The 14,789-nt window shown below is 36.1% G+C and overlaps 3 protein-coding genes across 9 annotated transcripts; 1 reads left to right on the forward strand and 2 right to left on the reverse strand.

The window, feature by feature from the left end:
• Positions 1-160: 160 nt before the first annotated feature.
• Positions 161-2,320, forward strand: LOC110379487 (dynein light chain roadblock-type 2). Its single transcript, XM_021339175.3, has 4 exons — positions 161-300; positions 380-458; positions 620-720; positions 1,344-2,320. The coding sequence occupies exons 1-4, from the start codon at positions 298-300 to the stop codon at positions 1,452-1,454; spliced, it is 294 nt and encodes a 97-aa protein (XP_021194850.1). The 5' UTR covers positions 161-297; the 3' UTR covers positions 1,455-2,320.
• A 1,699-nt stretch (positions 2,321-4,019) lies between these two features.
• Positions 4,020-9,380, reverse strand: LOC110379479 (KH domain-containing, RNA-binding, signal transduction-associated protein 2). Of its 4 annotated transcripts, none has more exons than XM_049845693.2 (7): positions 9,037-9,380; positions 7,609-7,733; positions 7,176-7,285; positions 6,579-6,784; positions 5,916-6,166; positions 5,451-5,635; positions 4,020-4,712 (listed from the first exon to the last, which is right to left on the reverse strand). In XM_049845693.2, the coding sequence occupies exons 1-7, from the start codon at positions 9,248-9,250 to the stop codon at positions 4,688-4,690; spliced, it is 1,116 nt and encodes a 371-aa protein (XP_049701650.1). In that variant the 5' UTR covers positions 9,251-9,380; the 3' UTR covers positions 4,020-4,687. The 4 variants fall into 4 exon arrangements, with proteins under 4 accessions (XP_049701650.1, XP_021194836.1, XP_049701649.1 ...); XM_021339161.3 differs by having other exon boundaries at positions 5,440-5,635; positions 9,037-9,379; XM_049845692.2 differs by having other exon boundaries at positions 5,451-5,638; positions 9,037-9,379.
• A 1,722-nt stretch (positions 9,381-11,102) lies between these two features.
• LOC110379481 (dynein light chain roadblock-type 1) lies at positions 11,103-14,753 on the reverse strand. 4 transcript variants are annotated; one of them, XM_064041420.1, is made up of 8 exons: positions 14,588-14,753; positions 13,683-13,764; positions 13,099-13,196; positions 12,486-12,633; positions 12,087-12,166; positions 11,848-11,935; positions 11,557-11,657; positions 11,103-11,329 (listed from the first exon to the last, which is right to left on the reverse strand). In XM_064041420.1, exons 5-8 carry the CDS (start codon positions 12,141-12,143, stop codon positions 11,183-11,185), a joined length of 393 nt encoding a protein of 130 aa, XP_063897490.1. In that variant the 5' UTR covers positions 12,144-12,166; positions 12,486-12,633; positions 13,099-13,196; positions 13,683-13,764; positions 14,588-14,753; the 3' UTR covers positions 11,103-11,182. The 4 variants fall into 4 exon arrangements, with proteins under 4 accessions (XP_063897490.1, XP_021194837.2, XP_021194838.2 ...); XM_021339162.3 differs by having other exon boundaries at positions 13,096-13,196; XM_021339163.3 differs by having other exon boundaries at positions 13,096-13,207.
• Between the last annotated feature and the right edge of the window lie 36 nt (positions 14,754-14,789).

Below are 14,789 nucleotides of genomic sequence, written 5' to 3' on the forward strand. Positions count from 1 at the left end.
CGGCCTAGGCGGCTGTCCTCCTATATGGAGATCAGCCAGCTACGCAGGGCACAACTAAAGTGCAATATGCGGTAGTAGAGAAGTATGGATATAGAATGCTAATTAATTTCATCGGACAGCCGTGGAAAAAAGCTTATTGAACTTTTGATGTAATAAACAATAAATCGAATAAACAGTGTTTTTGTTTTGCTAGTCATTCATTCAACCACAACGTCAAAAACTGACAATAACGTAATCATTCGTTCTTCAGTTTGTCACCAAGTTTACTCGCAGAGTTCCGCAGAAAAATATCTAAAAATGGTAATTAGATTGTTTTTCCCGTGTGATTATTATACCTTTGAGGTATTATTGTCATAATGACTATTTCCGTGTATTTCAGGCCACTGAAGTGGAGGACACAATCAAGAGAATTCAAGCCCATAAAGGTGTTATGGGTGTCATCATTGTGAATCACGAAGGTTTGGTCGATTTTCATGTATTTCCATGGTTACATTGACTTAATATGGAATTCTGGAGCCCTCAACCTCATAAATGCCGATCAATACTTCTAAAAATTTATTTTAGAAGTAGAAAAATGCTTTTTGTATGAAGCTCTTAGTATTCACTTTCTAATTTGCAGGTATACCTATTAAAAGCTCGCTGGATAATGCAACCTCTGTGCTATACTCCGGCCTGATTGGTCAGCTCACTGAAAAAGCTAAGAATGTTGTCCGTGAAATGGTATGTACTCATATTACTTGTATTCTGCCAATTTTAGTAAAAGATGCATCCTAAACACAATATTGGTATGTTATGTCAACTTGGGCTGAGCTATTTGACCATAGCTGTTATTATTTATTATCTGCTGCACACTGTTTTGCCTGCATACTGCCCTTCCTGTACCTGAATGCGGTTTAAGAGTATTCTATGACCATCTGCTTGTACTAAGCTACCCACCAATTTTCTATATGTGAGAATATTTTGGGACAATAAACAATTTATTTATTTATTTATTTAAGTCAAAAAAAGAATGTGGCTAGAAATATTGTTACTTGTGAGATGACTGCAGACAGTAGTGTATGGAAGAAAATGTCTTGCACCAACCCCAAATCAAATTGGGATACAGGCAGGAGGATGTTGATGATGAAAAAGACTCTTTCATAAATTTTATCATATATAGTTATTTGCACGGATAATGAGCTCTAGGCGGAAGAGTGGGGATTGCTTTGCGCACTGTACACATAAGGCAATAAACCAATAAATCACTTCTGCGCAGGTGAAGGTCAGGGCTCAATATCCGTGCGGATAACTTTATACAAGTTTTAAAATAAATCTTTATTCATTTGAGTTTTTTCATGTTTCAGGACACTACAAATGAGCTGACATTCTTACGTGTGAGGAGTAGGAGACATGAGATACTGATCGCACCTGATCGTGAATTCATACTCATTGTCATACAGAACACGTCTGATTAGCTTCACAGTACACCATATTGAAAAAAGAGGCCTTTAAACAACAAGGAAAAATATGGTTTATTTTACTACTAAACTCAGATAAAAAAATACTTAGAAGTTGTAACACCCTAAAATTTACACTAAATTACTTCGATTTTTGTTTAAAGAATTTGGCCTCATGCACTTGTAGACTCATTTCTTGTAACTCTTTAGCCATGAAAAATAAGGGACATCATATTTAGTATGTATTTGCACTGTGGTACGTTAAAAGTGTAATTTTTGCATGTGTATTGTGTTAACTTCTCAAATACTACAAAAAGGAGGGATCTTAAAGTAGGTGTAGTTATCGGCACGAATCTTGAGCTCTGACCTTCGCCTGCGCAAGAAGTAATTTATTGGGTCCCTTTTGTGGGATGAAGTGAGGCGCGGGGGCGGGCTAAAGCGGTGATTGGCCCGCAGTACATCGCGTCATAGCCGTCACTCGGGATTGGTTTTTTGCTAATAAATCACAAAGATGTAGGTCAGAGCTCAAGATAACGTTCGTTCGTGCCGATAACTATAATTAGTTTTAACCAACTTCCCAAAAAGGAGGTTCGCAATTCATGTTCTATTTCTTTAAGTGATAATGACAAGTCTACAGAATTATTTCAATCATACTGAATCTTAACAGTTGCTTCGTATGTATAAGTTATTAATTGTCGACTTAAGTTGTAATTTTTTATTAGTGTAGGGATAACATAACTTTATTTAAGAATACGTTTTTCCATGAAAATTGATTATTTATGTATTGAAAAGTCAAAAATCATATTATGTACTTCTTTGAAGTTTATCTATGATTTTTGACTGAGATTTTTTTATGTAAGAACACTAATAAATATTTATACACAGCTCTTCGTTTTTATTCCTAAAATATAAACATTTCTCTAGTTGCCTACATTAATCGTGTGTATGTTCGTTTCTTCTTCAAGCGCAAACGGCTGAACGGATTTTGATGAAAGTTAAAAATAATGCTAGATTTTATCCAGGTGCGGGAAGCAGTTACTTCAAGACGCGGGTGAGGCCTCGGAAGTTAAATACAACAATTTGTTAGGCAGGTACAGTTATCGGCACGGATATCGAGCCATGACCTTCACCTGCGCAGAAGCGATTTACTGCCTTATGCGTACGGGTGCGCAAAGCGATCCCCACTCTTCCGCCGAGAGCCCAATATCCGTGCCGGTAACTATAGGCAGGTGGCCCAGTGTCGTTTTTGTGCATTAGTAAGACCCTTATTTTATTTGATTTGAGGTAAGACCATATATTTTAGTATTTTTAGAGATTTTTAGTATCGCAAGGTATGAAGATAAAATAAAACCACCAAAATTGGTTAAAAAGAGTTTTATTATAAACCTGGAAATATTGTTAAATAGGACGAAACATCAGGAACAGTAACGAGTACCTAAAGCAGAGTAAACGTTAGTTGATCTTTCACAGTAGATCTAATTTCAACTCTTATAGGTATCAAAAAAATGAATAAATGGCAATTTTCAATTGGCTGACTCGACTCCCCTTTTCGCTTTTGTTTGGCTGCATAGTACCTACCATATTGTTTCTGGGTCGGATAATTTTTCGGCCAGTTATGCTTGTTTCTGCTCAAACTTCTTACCTAGGTGCCAAGTCTTGTCATAATCTTCGGTGTTTCGGAAAGCACGATAAAATGTAGGTCCCGGCTGTCATTTGAACATCTTTGGCAGTTGTTACGGAAAGTCAGAAGCATGACAACCAATCTTACCAAGGGGTGGGTTGCCAGGGTAACTGGGTTGAGGAGGTCAGATAAGCAGTCGCTCCTTGTAAAACAAAGATTCTCAGCTGCATCCGGTTAGACTGGAAGACAACCCCAACATAGTTTGGAAAAGGCAGATGATGTCCAAGTGTTTTTATTAATACCTACTTACCTTTTCTTAGAGGTGCCTGTTTTTCCAAAATATTATTATTTTATATCAGCTTGCAGTTGTAAATTTGCACATTTTGATTTGAATTTTAATTAAGTCATGGAACTAATTTTATTACTACTTAAATAATTATTATTTCGTATACTTAGTATTTTATCAGTCCAGTGTTTTCCTCAGTCTTCTAGGATTTTCTTCATTATTGTATTTGTGTATAAAAATATATGGCGATTCGTATTTTTTTTTCATCAAAAATGAGTTAGGTATTATAGCTACCTCTGCCTGAATATTACCATTTTTGTCTTAAATTGACTTCTTTTTAAATTTTCTATCTTCAAAGCTGAATAAATAATAGTCCTGTGATATTTTTAAAATAAAACCGACTTGTGATGATTGAAAAATTTTTCAAATTCTGACATATGTTCAATTTGTGAGGATTATTAATGGAAGTTTCATAATTTTACCTTTTTATTTTGGTAATTAATTTGCTGCTTATCCAATGTTCCCTTATGGTACCACGAAAGGTTAAGGAAAGTACTATATACCAATTTGTTTTCAATTAAAATTTTGAATTTCATGTTCTCGTTCATAATATTTAAAAAGGCCACCGATTTTTGGGTTAAAATACCAATTGTGTACTGTACAAATTAAACATTAATATTTTTGTTATTTTATTTATTACATAGTCACACAAAAATTGAATACATTTATATTTTGTTTGTTCAACATGTTTTCATAATTATACCTTAATTATTTAAGAAAGTGCAAAACCTTTTTGGATACTTTTGTAACTTTTGCGGCTGGCAACTTTCTCATGTCATCTAAAACTAGGTGCAGTTACGTTTACTAAATTCAAAACATGTTGAAGTCGTTTTAAGTATACTAATATTATTAAAATTATTAAAAGTTACTTACTAACATAGATTTTAAAAATTGCTTTTTTTAAATTTACATATTATAGTTTTGTAAAATTTGACCTGCTTGAATGCGGTTACGCATTTTACATTTGTTTTAATGGCAGCACTTCCATGCTTAAATGCTGTATTACAAAATAAAAGAAATTATCCTTTTGTTAACATAATATTGTTTAAATATGTTTTTACCATTTAAGTATTTTTATTGCAATGTCAAATACACAGTACGAGTGTACTTTGGTCCATCAAAAATAATTATAATAATTAGTTTTACTGAAGTTGTAAACTTTTGTGTACTTGGTAGCTGTATTGTTTTTCTTCGGCGTTTAACGTTTTAGTCTTCATATATTTTTCGGTATTTATTTATTAATCTTGTGGGTTTAGATCCAATACAACTTTTTACTCACCAGACTTAGTGGGAGCGCTTTTTTGTAGTCCTGAAAAAATGAAATATTTTTTAAAGTGGGTTGACTTGACAGTTGATGTCAAACGAAAAAATAATAAGCAACAAAAGTCATAATGGGATGAATCCCAAAATAATGGTTAATAAAAGCAAAATAAAAATGTATGCACTGGCGCTTTCCCGATTGAGTTAGTTAATTTTAATGAGACAGGAGGATTTGGTGATGATAAGGTGAAATGGTGTTTGTAAGCCGCTTGTAATCAAGCCTGTAATAAGAAAAGGTGACATATGAAGTGTTTGGGACAATATGTGACCATGAGTGACATGAAATAGGGTTGCCTGTATAATAAGATTTTATAATATGGGATGCCTATACTGTAATGTGACAGGTTGGTAACACAGGCTGAATATGACAAGCTCTTAACCAATTATATCGTTTAACTACTAATAGTAATATGACAAGTTGGTAAAATGACATAGGGCTTATAAGCCTGCTGTAAGGCAAGCTCGTGACGAAATGCAATGGGTTTTTAACAGTGACATGACATAGGGGTAAAATTTAGTATGTAAGTGCTGTGTTCTCTAAGTGACTTATTCACCATAATGCATGTGAAACAACCTACGTTGTCGTTGAAGTACCGAATTTATAAAAATAAAATGCTATGGGTTAGTAACGATGACATGTGGGCCTACGCCTATACGTTTGGGGGTGCGCGATGTGACCCTAGGTTCGGGGGCAAGCGCCGTGCTACGTGTCATACTCGGTGTCTACTTGGGCGGGCGCGCGTAGGGCTCGGCTCGCGCGTAGTGCTGGCGCCGCGTGCCCACCGCCCGCACGGACTTGTACTCGCGCGCGTCCTCCTTGTAGCCGTAGCCCTCGTCCGAGTAGTAGCGATCGTGGCCACGCTCGTAGTAGAAGTCGGGCTCCGCCGCCGCGCCTCGGACTGGGCCGCGGATCTGCTGCGGGATTGAAAAATCACTACATAGTATAAAACAAAGCCGCTTTCTCTGTCTCTATACCTTTAAAACTACGCAACGGATTTTGATGAAGAGGAAGGTTTATGTGTATAATAACATCCATTAAATACTGAAGAATAAAAAAAACTAAAACTAAAAAGGAATAACTATTTCACTTTCTACATAAATACAATAAGAATTTTTATTTTTCAGGACTTTGACATTACTCTATCATTAAAATATAACAGATAGATTGGTTATTAAAATCCAAGGTACATACCGGTGGCTCAGGCATCTGTTGGTACACATCATCGTACGGGTACGAGGTCTCCATAGCAGAACGCGCTCGGTCCAATATGCTGATGACCTTGTTCTTAGGAGGCATGGCGCGAGGTATGGGAGGCGCGGGGGGCATGCGAGGCCTGGCGCGAGGCCCGCCCGGCGCGGAGGCTCCGGCGCCCGCCTCGAACCCGAAGCCGCGGCCGGCGCCTCCGTAGCCACCTGGGGGACCGCGTCTGGCACCCGCTGCACCTGTGAGACAAATGTTCTTGTATCATATAACTTTGTTACCAAAACTTGGTTACTAAGTGACTTTACTTTGAAAGCAGCCTGTAGTCTGGAAGTTAGTGTTAGTGATTGATTTAATGCATCTGAGAGCATGTTAACGTCGGTCCTGCACCTGATCTCTCTCCGGTGGCGACGGATTACCGTCGCTTATAATAATTATTTGTTTATAATTCTCTTAAAAGATTTTTAAGTAATAAGCAGTGCCTTATAAAAATCTAGTTTCATACATTGTTGTCCACACAGAATTCTATTTTGTATATAAAACAGCAGATTTTTTTTACATTTATTTTGTGGATTTAACATGCTAAAAGGGGCTTTACTCGACTTTCGGGATTAAAACGACAAAAGTAACGGTGTTTATGAATCAAGTACTCACCACCCCTCTCAATATCCCTCATCTGTGTCTGCCAAATCATATCATTGGTATCGGGCACCAGATACTTCTTAACTTCGGCAAGAGCGTATGCGATCCGCGCATGCGCCTCGGCGGGAGACGCGAGCGCACTGATCTCTACGTGAAGCTCGTCCGATAAGTGCGCGTATTTAGGGTCCAAGGAGTTGCGTAGTTCTTCTTCCTTTTGTCTGTGGAATTAAAAAAAAATAAGACATGTCATGCAGTGTGATTAAGTGTCTCACTGATGGATAATAGCAATAATATTATATTGTTTGCTTGTTTGAACTCTAAAGGCTCTGAAACTAAAAAAAAAATCTGCTATTACTATAAATTGCGAAAGTTTGTGATGATGTGTATGTCTATTATTCCTTCACACAGAAATTACTGGATAGATTTTGACGAAACTTGGTAGAAATATAGCTTACATAATAATATAGCCTATTTTTTATCCATGTTGATACCTCGGGACTGCTATATTTAACTAGCGGAAAGTAGTTTCCAAGGGATGCAGGTGACACTGCAGAAAATGACTGGTCTTAAATAAAAAGTTTTTTAATCTAGATTCTAGATATAATATACCTGTCGCGCATTGATCCTCTGCCTAAAACTGCCATTTTGCACATGGTTTCTTCCTGTAAGTGCTTCATAGTATTGCCTTTTGGTCCAAGTAGCTTGCCAACAAAATTAAACTGTGGAATTAAATTTAAAAAAACATGTTAATGCATTGAAAAATTGAATTAAAAAAAAAAAAACTAAAAAATCACACGAAAATTCGTGTGATTGTTGACACACTTAGGGCTTTGTTGCTTCATTAAAAACAGGAAGTAAGAATAGATCTAAGTTACTCAGTAAAAAGATATTTACTATAAGTAAGCAATAGTCATAAGGGTCGGACTACATACATGTACTGTACAAGTTGTAAACCACTATTCAATTTGGAGAGAATAATGCTGTTTTTCAAATAGAAATTCTTCCTACCAAGATAATTTTGTAACATTATTAAGAAACTCACCTTAGGGTGCTCCTTAACTGGAACTAAGACCTTAACGGTGACCTTTGTGGGTTTTTCACGGAAGACATCTAGATATTTGGAGTCTTTGCCCGGTATCCGACCTGAAGCTTGTACTTTTGTGACCTCTGTAACCAAAATAAAAATAGTGATGACAAAGTTAAGTGAACCCGGACGCCGGGTTTTCGGGCATAAGGGTCCCGTTCCGATACAATTGTGCTGTTGGACTCGAATACCGGGTTGTTATGTAATTATGCAAAATATTTTTGGGCATGTGGATAGGAATTGCATAGGTGAGCTGGGCAGCAAAAGTGTTAAGACAGGCTTATGAATATATGGAAGGAAATATTTAACCTCATGAAGCTAGATGAGCTAGTATATTTAAAAGTAACTGTTTTATGCGGTTTCACCCTGTTCCGGGGCATTCTGAATCTGGCTATATATAGCTTATGTTACACAGAGAAAGCAACTCTTTTTAACACTAAAACATTTTCAAATCAAGTTTCTTAACATTTTATTGTACAAATTAACAATAAAATGTTTCCTCTTTAATATATTACTATGGAAAAAGGATTTGGTGGATAACTGTCTATAATTTGTACATCTTTGGCAGTTGTGGGTAATCAGTAACCACTAAGTAGCTACCAAGTGTCTACCAAGATGTATTGGGCTGCCCGGATAACTGGGTTAAGGAGGTCATATAGACATTTGGTCCATGTAAAACAATAATTACCCAGTTAATTCAGTCTTAACTGGATAAATTTGAGCATCAGTATTTTACAGCTGACCTTAATATAGCTTGCTGAAAGGCTACGCAGATGATGTCATATCAATAACTTATCTAGCATTTACAGTGATACAAACAACGTTAATTGTTTAAGTTAATGAATACTAAATTGTAGCTAGTTATGTACAAGTTATAAGTACATATAGTAATTCTTATTGGCTTTGTAACATATTATTGGTAGTTTTTTTGGTTAGACATATTTGCCACATGACCTGGGGTCAATGACCGGGATATATGTACGACGATTAATAAAAAAGGTAGGTACCTATATCTCATAGAGGTTATAATACACCATAGATTCACAATCGGATATTGTTGATATTTATAAATATTTCAAACTAACAAAAGCTGATGATTGATGATGAAATTAAGGAAATGTATATTGTATTTTGCTGTGATTCAGTAAATAAGCATTTTTGAGTTTATTAACTTCGGCGTCTTCAAAGTGCGTGTTTCTAAGTTGTTATTGGAAGTATCAGGTGAATTATGTAAAAATATAAAGTAGGAATAAAACTTTTAAAGTAAGTAAGAGACTTCAACAATCGGATTCGAAACAACAATATTTTGGCCTGCCAAAACCAAAAATGACACGACCGGCGCGTCTTTTCTCATTTAAATTAAAAGTCATCAAAAACACTACATACCTTGGTCAATAAGTTTTGTAATAATAGGAAACTTAGCATTATTAAGTTTTATTTTCTCGCTTAACAACTCTCTCATGTATTCACCGGCTTTTTCATTTATTTTTGGATTATCCTCGCCATCTTGTTCTGGATCATTTTCCATACTTTCATCTATCGGCGCATTTCGCTTGAAATCACTACTATTGTATCCGTTTTTGTCGTATTTTTCAGCCATTTTTAAATAGCTTAACTAAGTTTAATGAATATTAACACGTTTATCAAAAAATTACTAAGTCACATTCACAGAGAAACGGCGTCTGCCACAAGAAATCTATGGCTCGCGTGGCGACGTCAGTCAGATTCATTTCAGTGTTGCCAATAAAAAAATCTCCATTTCTAGCGCGTTATTAAATGTCTATGGTTTTTACCCCTAGAACTACTGACTGAATGGGTGGTTAAATGGCATCCTTATCCCGTTTGTTGCCCGTGGTACTACCAATAGTACTACCAGTAGTACCACGGGCAAATTTTTCTTCCCGTAGTACTACCAAGCAGTCTGGTAGTACCACGGGCAAGAAAAAACTACCCGTGGTACTACTGTCAATATTTTAGGATTTTTTCAACAGTTTTGTTGTCACAGTTGATATTTTCATCCTAGAAAGAGAATTGAAATATATATTTTTTTAATGTGGATATATTTTGGTACTATATCGTAAATAGCTCTGGTAGTTGTGAAATTTTTCATTGCTCAAAATCGACAAGAGTCAAAAACACTTAGTTTTTTTTTCTCAAATAAGAGTTGAATATCTGCTTAGGTACGTTTTTCGTTTTATTTAAAATATTTAGTGTTATTCATTAAAATTATCGACCGCATTGAGTTTTGATATGATCATGTAAGTTATGCTGTCCTAGTACTTTACTTTTTTGGTTCGGCCGTATTCTGTAAATTAGTTTTTGACTAATCACCTCGTCCCGGGAAACATCTTTCCGTACCCGGATAAAAGTGTAGCTTCCTAATAGTGAAAGAATCATTGGGTTTGACGCATTTGGTGCACTTCTCAACTTGTACATCATGCTCAAATGGTGCTCTTCTCATATAAATTGCTTTTTTTATAATTTATTTTGGAGTAGGTGACTCTTTCTTCCATATATTTTTTCTTATTTTTGTACGACTTTTTATATATTTTTTAGATTTTTTAATTTTGAAAAATCATGAGCCTAAAATAAATATTTGAAAGTATGGGATGAAGGCAGGAGGATGATGATATATATAAAAATATTTGAAATAAGTTCGGACTTTGACCGTTTGCCTACTAGCTACAGCAGCGTAGCGAGTGTTTGAAAACATAGAATCCTGAGCGAAGGAATCAAAAGAGCACAATGTGAAAAATCTTTGCGCTCGAGTGCCACAGTAACTTTTAATCAATCACCGGAGTTAAAAAGTAAACCTACCAATCTCGGAATTTCGATGCAACTGCTCTCCCCGTGTACCAACCAGGACAGCATAACTTACCTGAGTATTCCAATTTCCCGACGGAAATGCTCACCAAGTACCAGGATAGCATAAAATACATTAAGTAAATACCACGAGATCAAGGTATTCAATTCTTATTTGTAAAAAAAAAAACTAAGTGTTTTTGACTCTTTTCGATTTTGAGCAATGAAAAATTTCACAACTACCAGATCTATTTACGAAATAGTACCAAAATATATCCACATTCAAAAAAATATATACATATTTCAATTCTCTTTCTAGGATGACCATATCAACTGTGACAACAAAAGGGTTGAAAAAAACCTTTAATATTGACAGTAGTACCACGGGCAGTTTTTTCTTGCCCGTGGTACTACCAGACCGCTTGGTAGTACTACGGGAAGAAAAAATTGCCCGTGGTACTACTGGTAGTACTATTGGTAGTACCACGGGCAACAAACGCCTTATCCTTTGTGAGGTTTTCGCAGAGTCTGTAGCCACTAGCCACTGTCCATTACCATGAGACACAAATATTTGGTTTACTCTAAGGTCTACTTACTCTAGAACCACTGAACACAAGTGCGATTGTGGGTTGAAAATTAAAAGACGAATATTTTCATTTCAGTGTTTATTCCTTATAAAAATAATGCCATAATAAACAATAGATTATTTTTAAACTTGAGAGTTTGTCGATCATTTGTCTTTTATTTTCTTGTCTTTCGGCTTGTGATGGGATCTAGCGTGTTGTATCACCATGATGTTGAACTCACTGTCTGGTGCCACCATTATTTCATCTTTCTTTGTATGGATTCGTATTATTATTATTTCTTCCAGAGGGTTCTGAAAATAAGTTTCAATTATGATGATCACGATATTTTATGCGACATAATGGCGGATGTTTAGTGGGTACTCGGGGCAAGATTACACTCAACCCCAATTTATTTGTTAGGTACAAATATTTCTTCCTTTTATACTCTTTGTACTGCCGTATATACTCTGCCTATCTTATCTACTACCCCCATGTACTATCCTTAATGTACCCTTATGTACTCAACAAGAAAACTCACCAGTTCTTTAATGTAGATTTGCGATATTTGTCCAAACTTGTGAAGAGCTCTGCCATAATTCGTGGCGCTAGTAACGCTCATATTAGTCAATATCGGGGCCCCTGAAACATACCGTCACTTTATATTTAATTGTGTTCTTTATTTTTTTTGTTTTGTAACATAAGTACCTACTTGTTTAATTTGTGTACGCGTTCACGGCAAGTTCAAACATAGCGCACTTTTTTTTTAATGATAAGATCTTCATTTAATACCTATGTTTGACAAATAAATATTTCTGATTCTGATTCTGACCTTCTTTGTTAGTCATTATTACGCCTTCTACTGAATCATCATCCATTATTCTGTCCACGATGGGATTAGCAGAGTTAATTGTGGCCGTCTGAAATCAAGAAACAAAACTCTTTGATAGTCTAGCAGCAAATTTTCTGACAGATAACTATAACTTGTTTTCTCAGCTTTTACCTGGTAGATAGCGTTACTTATCAGATAACTAACAGACACTTTTGATTAGTTTAAACTTATTAACTTACGGTTCGTACAAGCCATTCATCTCTTGCATCTTTCAATAAGTTTGTAATTATTTTCATTATTAATTATGGCACAAAGAACTCTGAAAGAAAGAAAGATGTTACTGATGTTACTAGTACCTAATGGATGACCTGTTTTTTTTTCTAAAATTAAGGTAATAATCAAATGAAATTATTAGAATACGAATTTAGAAATTCCTAGTCTCTTGTGGTTTCTAATCTTAGTCCCGTTCTCCCCTCTAGTTTTTTTTTTAAAAAAAGGTTAGGTGCCCGAACGCTGCCTTGTTCCGAGTTTCTGAGTCATCTAGCACCATTTTTTTCCTTACAAACGAATATTAGTCCTTGAAAAGTCATGGTCAATCACGGAAGGGACCTTTAAATAAAGATAGCATTCACAAGTACCTTTCTAATGTATGTGTTTATGGGGGTCCTCTTTCTCCGAAGACTTGAGTTTTTGAAGAACGCACGCTGAAAACTCGGCGTCGGAGGCAACTAAAAGCTCATTTGATTTGGTCACTATCCTATAAGCCACCAAGTCATCCATTATATCCTGTTGGTTATGAAATACGATATTTAAATTATTAAAAAAAAAGGTTCCATTGCATATAAGACCAGTAGCAGAATGCCCGATATGGTTAAAACTGCTGTTGCGATTCAATTTCTATTCAATTTTGACATTATTAAGTTAGGAGAATCGGGCCTAAGTAAAAAATTTTGGACACGGAATAAACAATTGCTTTTATTGATTGAGAAAAGTAGTTTTGGTGCTATGTTACCTATGTCATCGGCATTATCTTTAATTCTCCCATCGCGGGCACAGGCCTCAATATAAAAAAATAAGTCACGGTTTGTTTAACGATACAAAGTATTTAGTACTTGGTGTTTTAACATCCAGGCACAAAGCAATGACTTTGGCTTCATGTAAATTCTATAACATTTCAATTTCTAATCGAAAAACAACGGAAAGGTCGGTCCTTGTAATCCGCAGTAAATAAAAAAACTGAGAACTTACCACCTCTTTAATAGAATTTCGAATTTGACGACCGAGGGAGGGCAACTGGCTAGCTAGAACTACTTCTTCAATCCTAGGCATTGTATGCATTATAGGCTCATCTGTAATTAGTCTGATTAGCAAGACTACGAATAAAACACATTGCATTGTTCTCGTCTAACTTTTCCGATCTGAAGTTAGCTACTGATAATTGCGCAATAGTCAAAGTATGCGCAAGACCACAGACAAGACACTAGTGAGTATTCGTGGGGCGTCAAAACTATGGCTGACTTCGGAGATAAAAATTATAACTTCTGCAAGAGTTAGATCTCTCTCCGGTCATGTCAGGATGTCGTCCCATCGGGCTATGAGAGTGACGGAATAATGAATGCCTGTGTCTGCGCAAATGCTTGTGCACTATGATATTATGTCCTGCGCAGCTGGCTGATCTCCTTACATGAGAACAGCCGCCGTAGCCGATAATCGGCTAGGAGGACATCATCATGTTAAGAAATTATGACCTTTTGGGGCACTTTTGGAAGTTTTGATTTATCCAGCTCTTGTTGCCGCTAAACGTTCTAACTAAATATATTGTTTTCCTAACTTACCTTCCCTGAAATACATCAAACCGATAACATTTAAATTGAGTTCTATACGATCGATAGTATCCGTTGTAACTTGTGAGAACTCCTGAAAGTGAACACAGTAAATTGTTTAGAGGACCACATCAGACCATTTAGAACACAGGAAAAGGACGTATTCCTTCGTATTATTTTATTTAGCTGTTCCAAGTTTCAACCAATTCTCGAGGGAATTCCTTTCCGTACCCGGTTAAAGTATAGTCTTTGTTACCCGGGGATAGTGGAGATTCTCAACAGTGAAAGCTTTTTTAAATCATGATAAATAAAAGGCCAAGAAAGAGCAGAGATGTAGGTAAATGCTCAGAGGAATGTGTGGTGTTACGCGAATGGATGGAGTAAGAAATGATTATATAAGAGGAAGCTTGAAAGTAATAACGCTGCGTGGAAACCGGCTGTCATGGTATGGGCATGTGATGTGATGATGTTGAACAATGGAAGTCACTTCGTAAGGAAGGTTTTGGGTATTGGTAACGTGGATGGCATAGTTGCCCGGGTAACTGGGTTGAGGGGGTCAGATAGGGCAGTCGCTCCTTGTAAAGCACTGGTACTTAGCTACATCTGGTTAGACTGGAAACCGACCCCAACATATTTGGGAAAAAGGCTCAGAGGATGATGGATGGCATAGTGGAAGAGGACGACAAAGAAACGATGGATGGTGTGAAAGTCGATATGATTAGAAATAATGTTACTTGTGATGATGGCAGTTGAGTATGGATGGAGAAAACATGCTGCACCGACCCCAAATAAAATTGAGATAAGAGGGGGATGATGATAATGATAATATTCGTAGGATTTGGACCTGTTCATGGTTCTTGATGATCCTATAGCTTTAGATAGTTTTGAGAAGTGAATAAAAGTAGAAATGAACTTACTTTTGGCCATTCCCTCCTCCTAAACTTTCTAAATAATCTTCTAGGCATTATAAGGAGTAAAAATGTATAATATTTCTAATAATAAATATTGAATATCTAACAAAATAAATAAAATATAAAAAGAAAGTGTTATAATGGTATCAAAACATCTGTATGACAGACAATAGAAGATTGAGTTTTTTTTGTGAAATATGGCTTCCTG

This window comes from Helicoverpa armigera, chromosome 25 (assembly GCF_030705265.1).
Source record: "Helicoverpa armigera isolate CAAS_96S chromosome 25, ASM3070526v1, whole genome shotgun sequence".
Lineage (NCBI taxonomy): Eukaryota > Metazoa > Arthropoda > Insecta > Lepidoptera > Noctuidae > Helicoverpa > Helicoverpa armigera.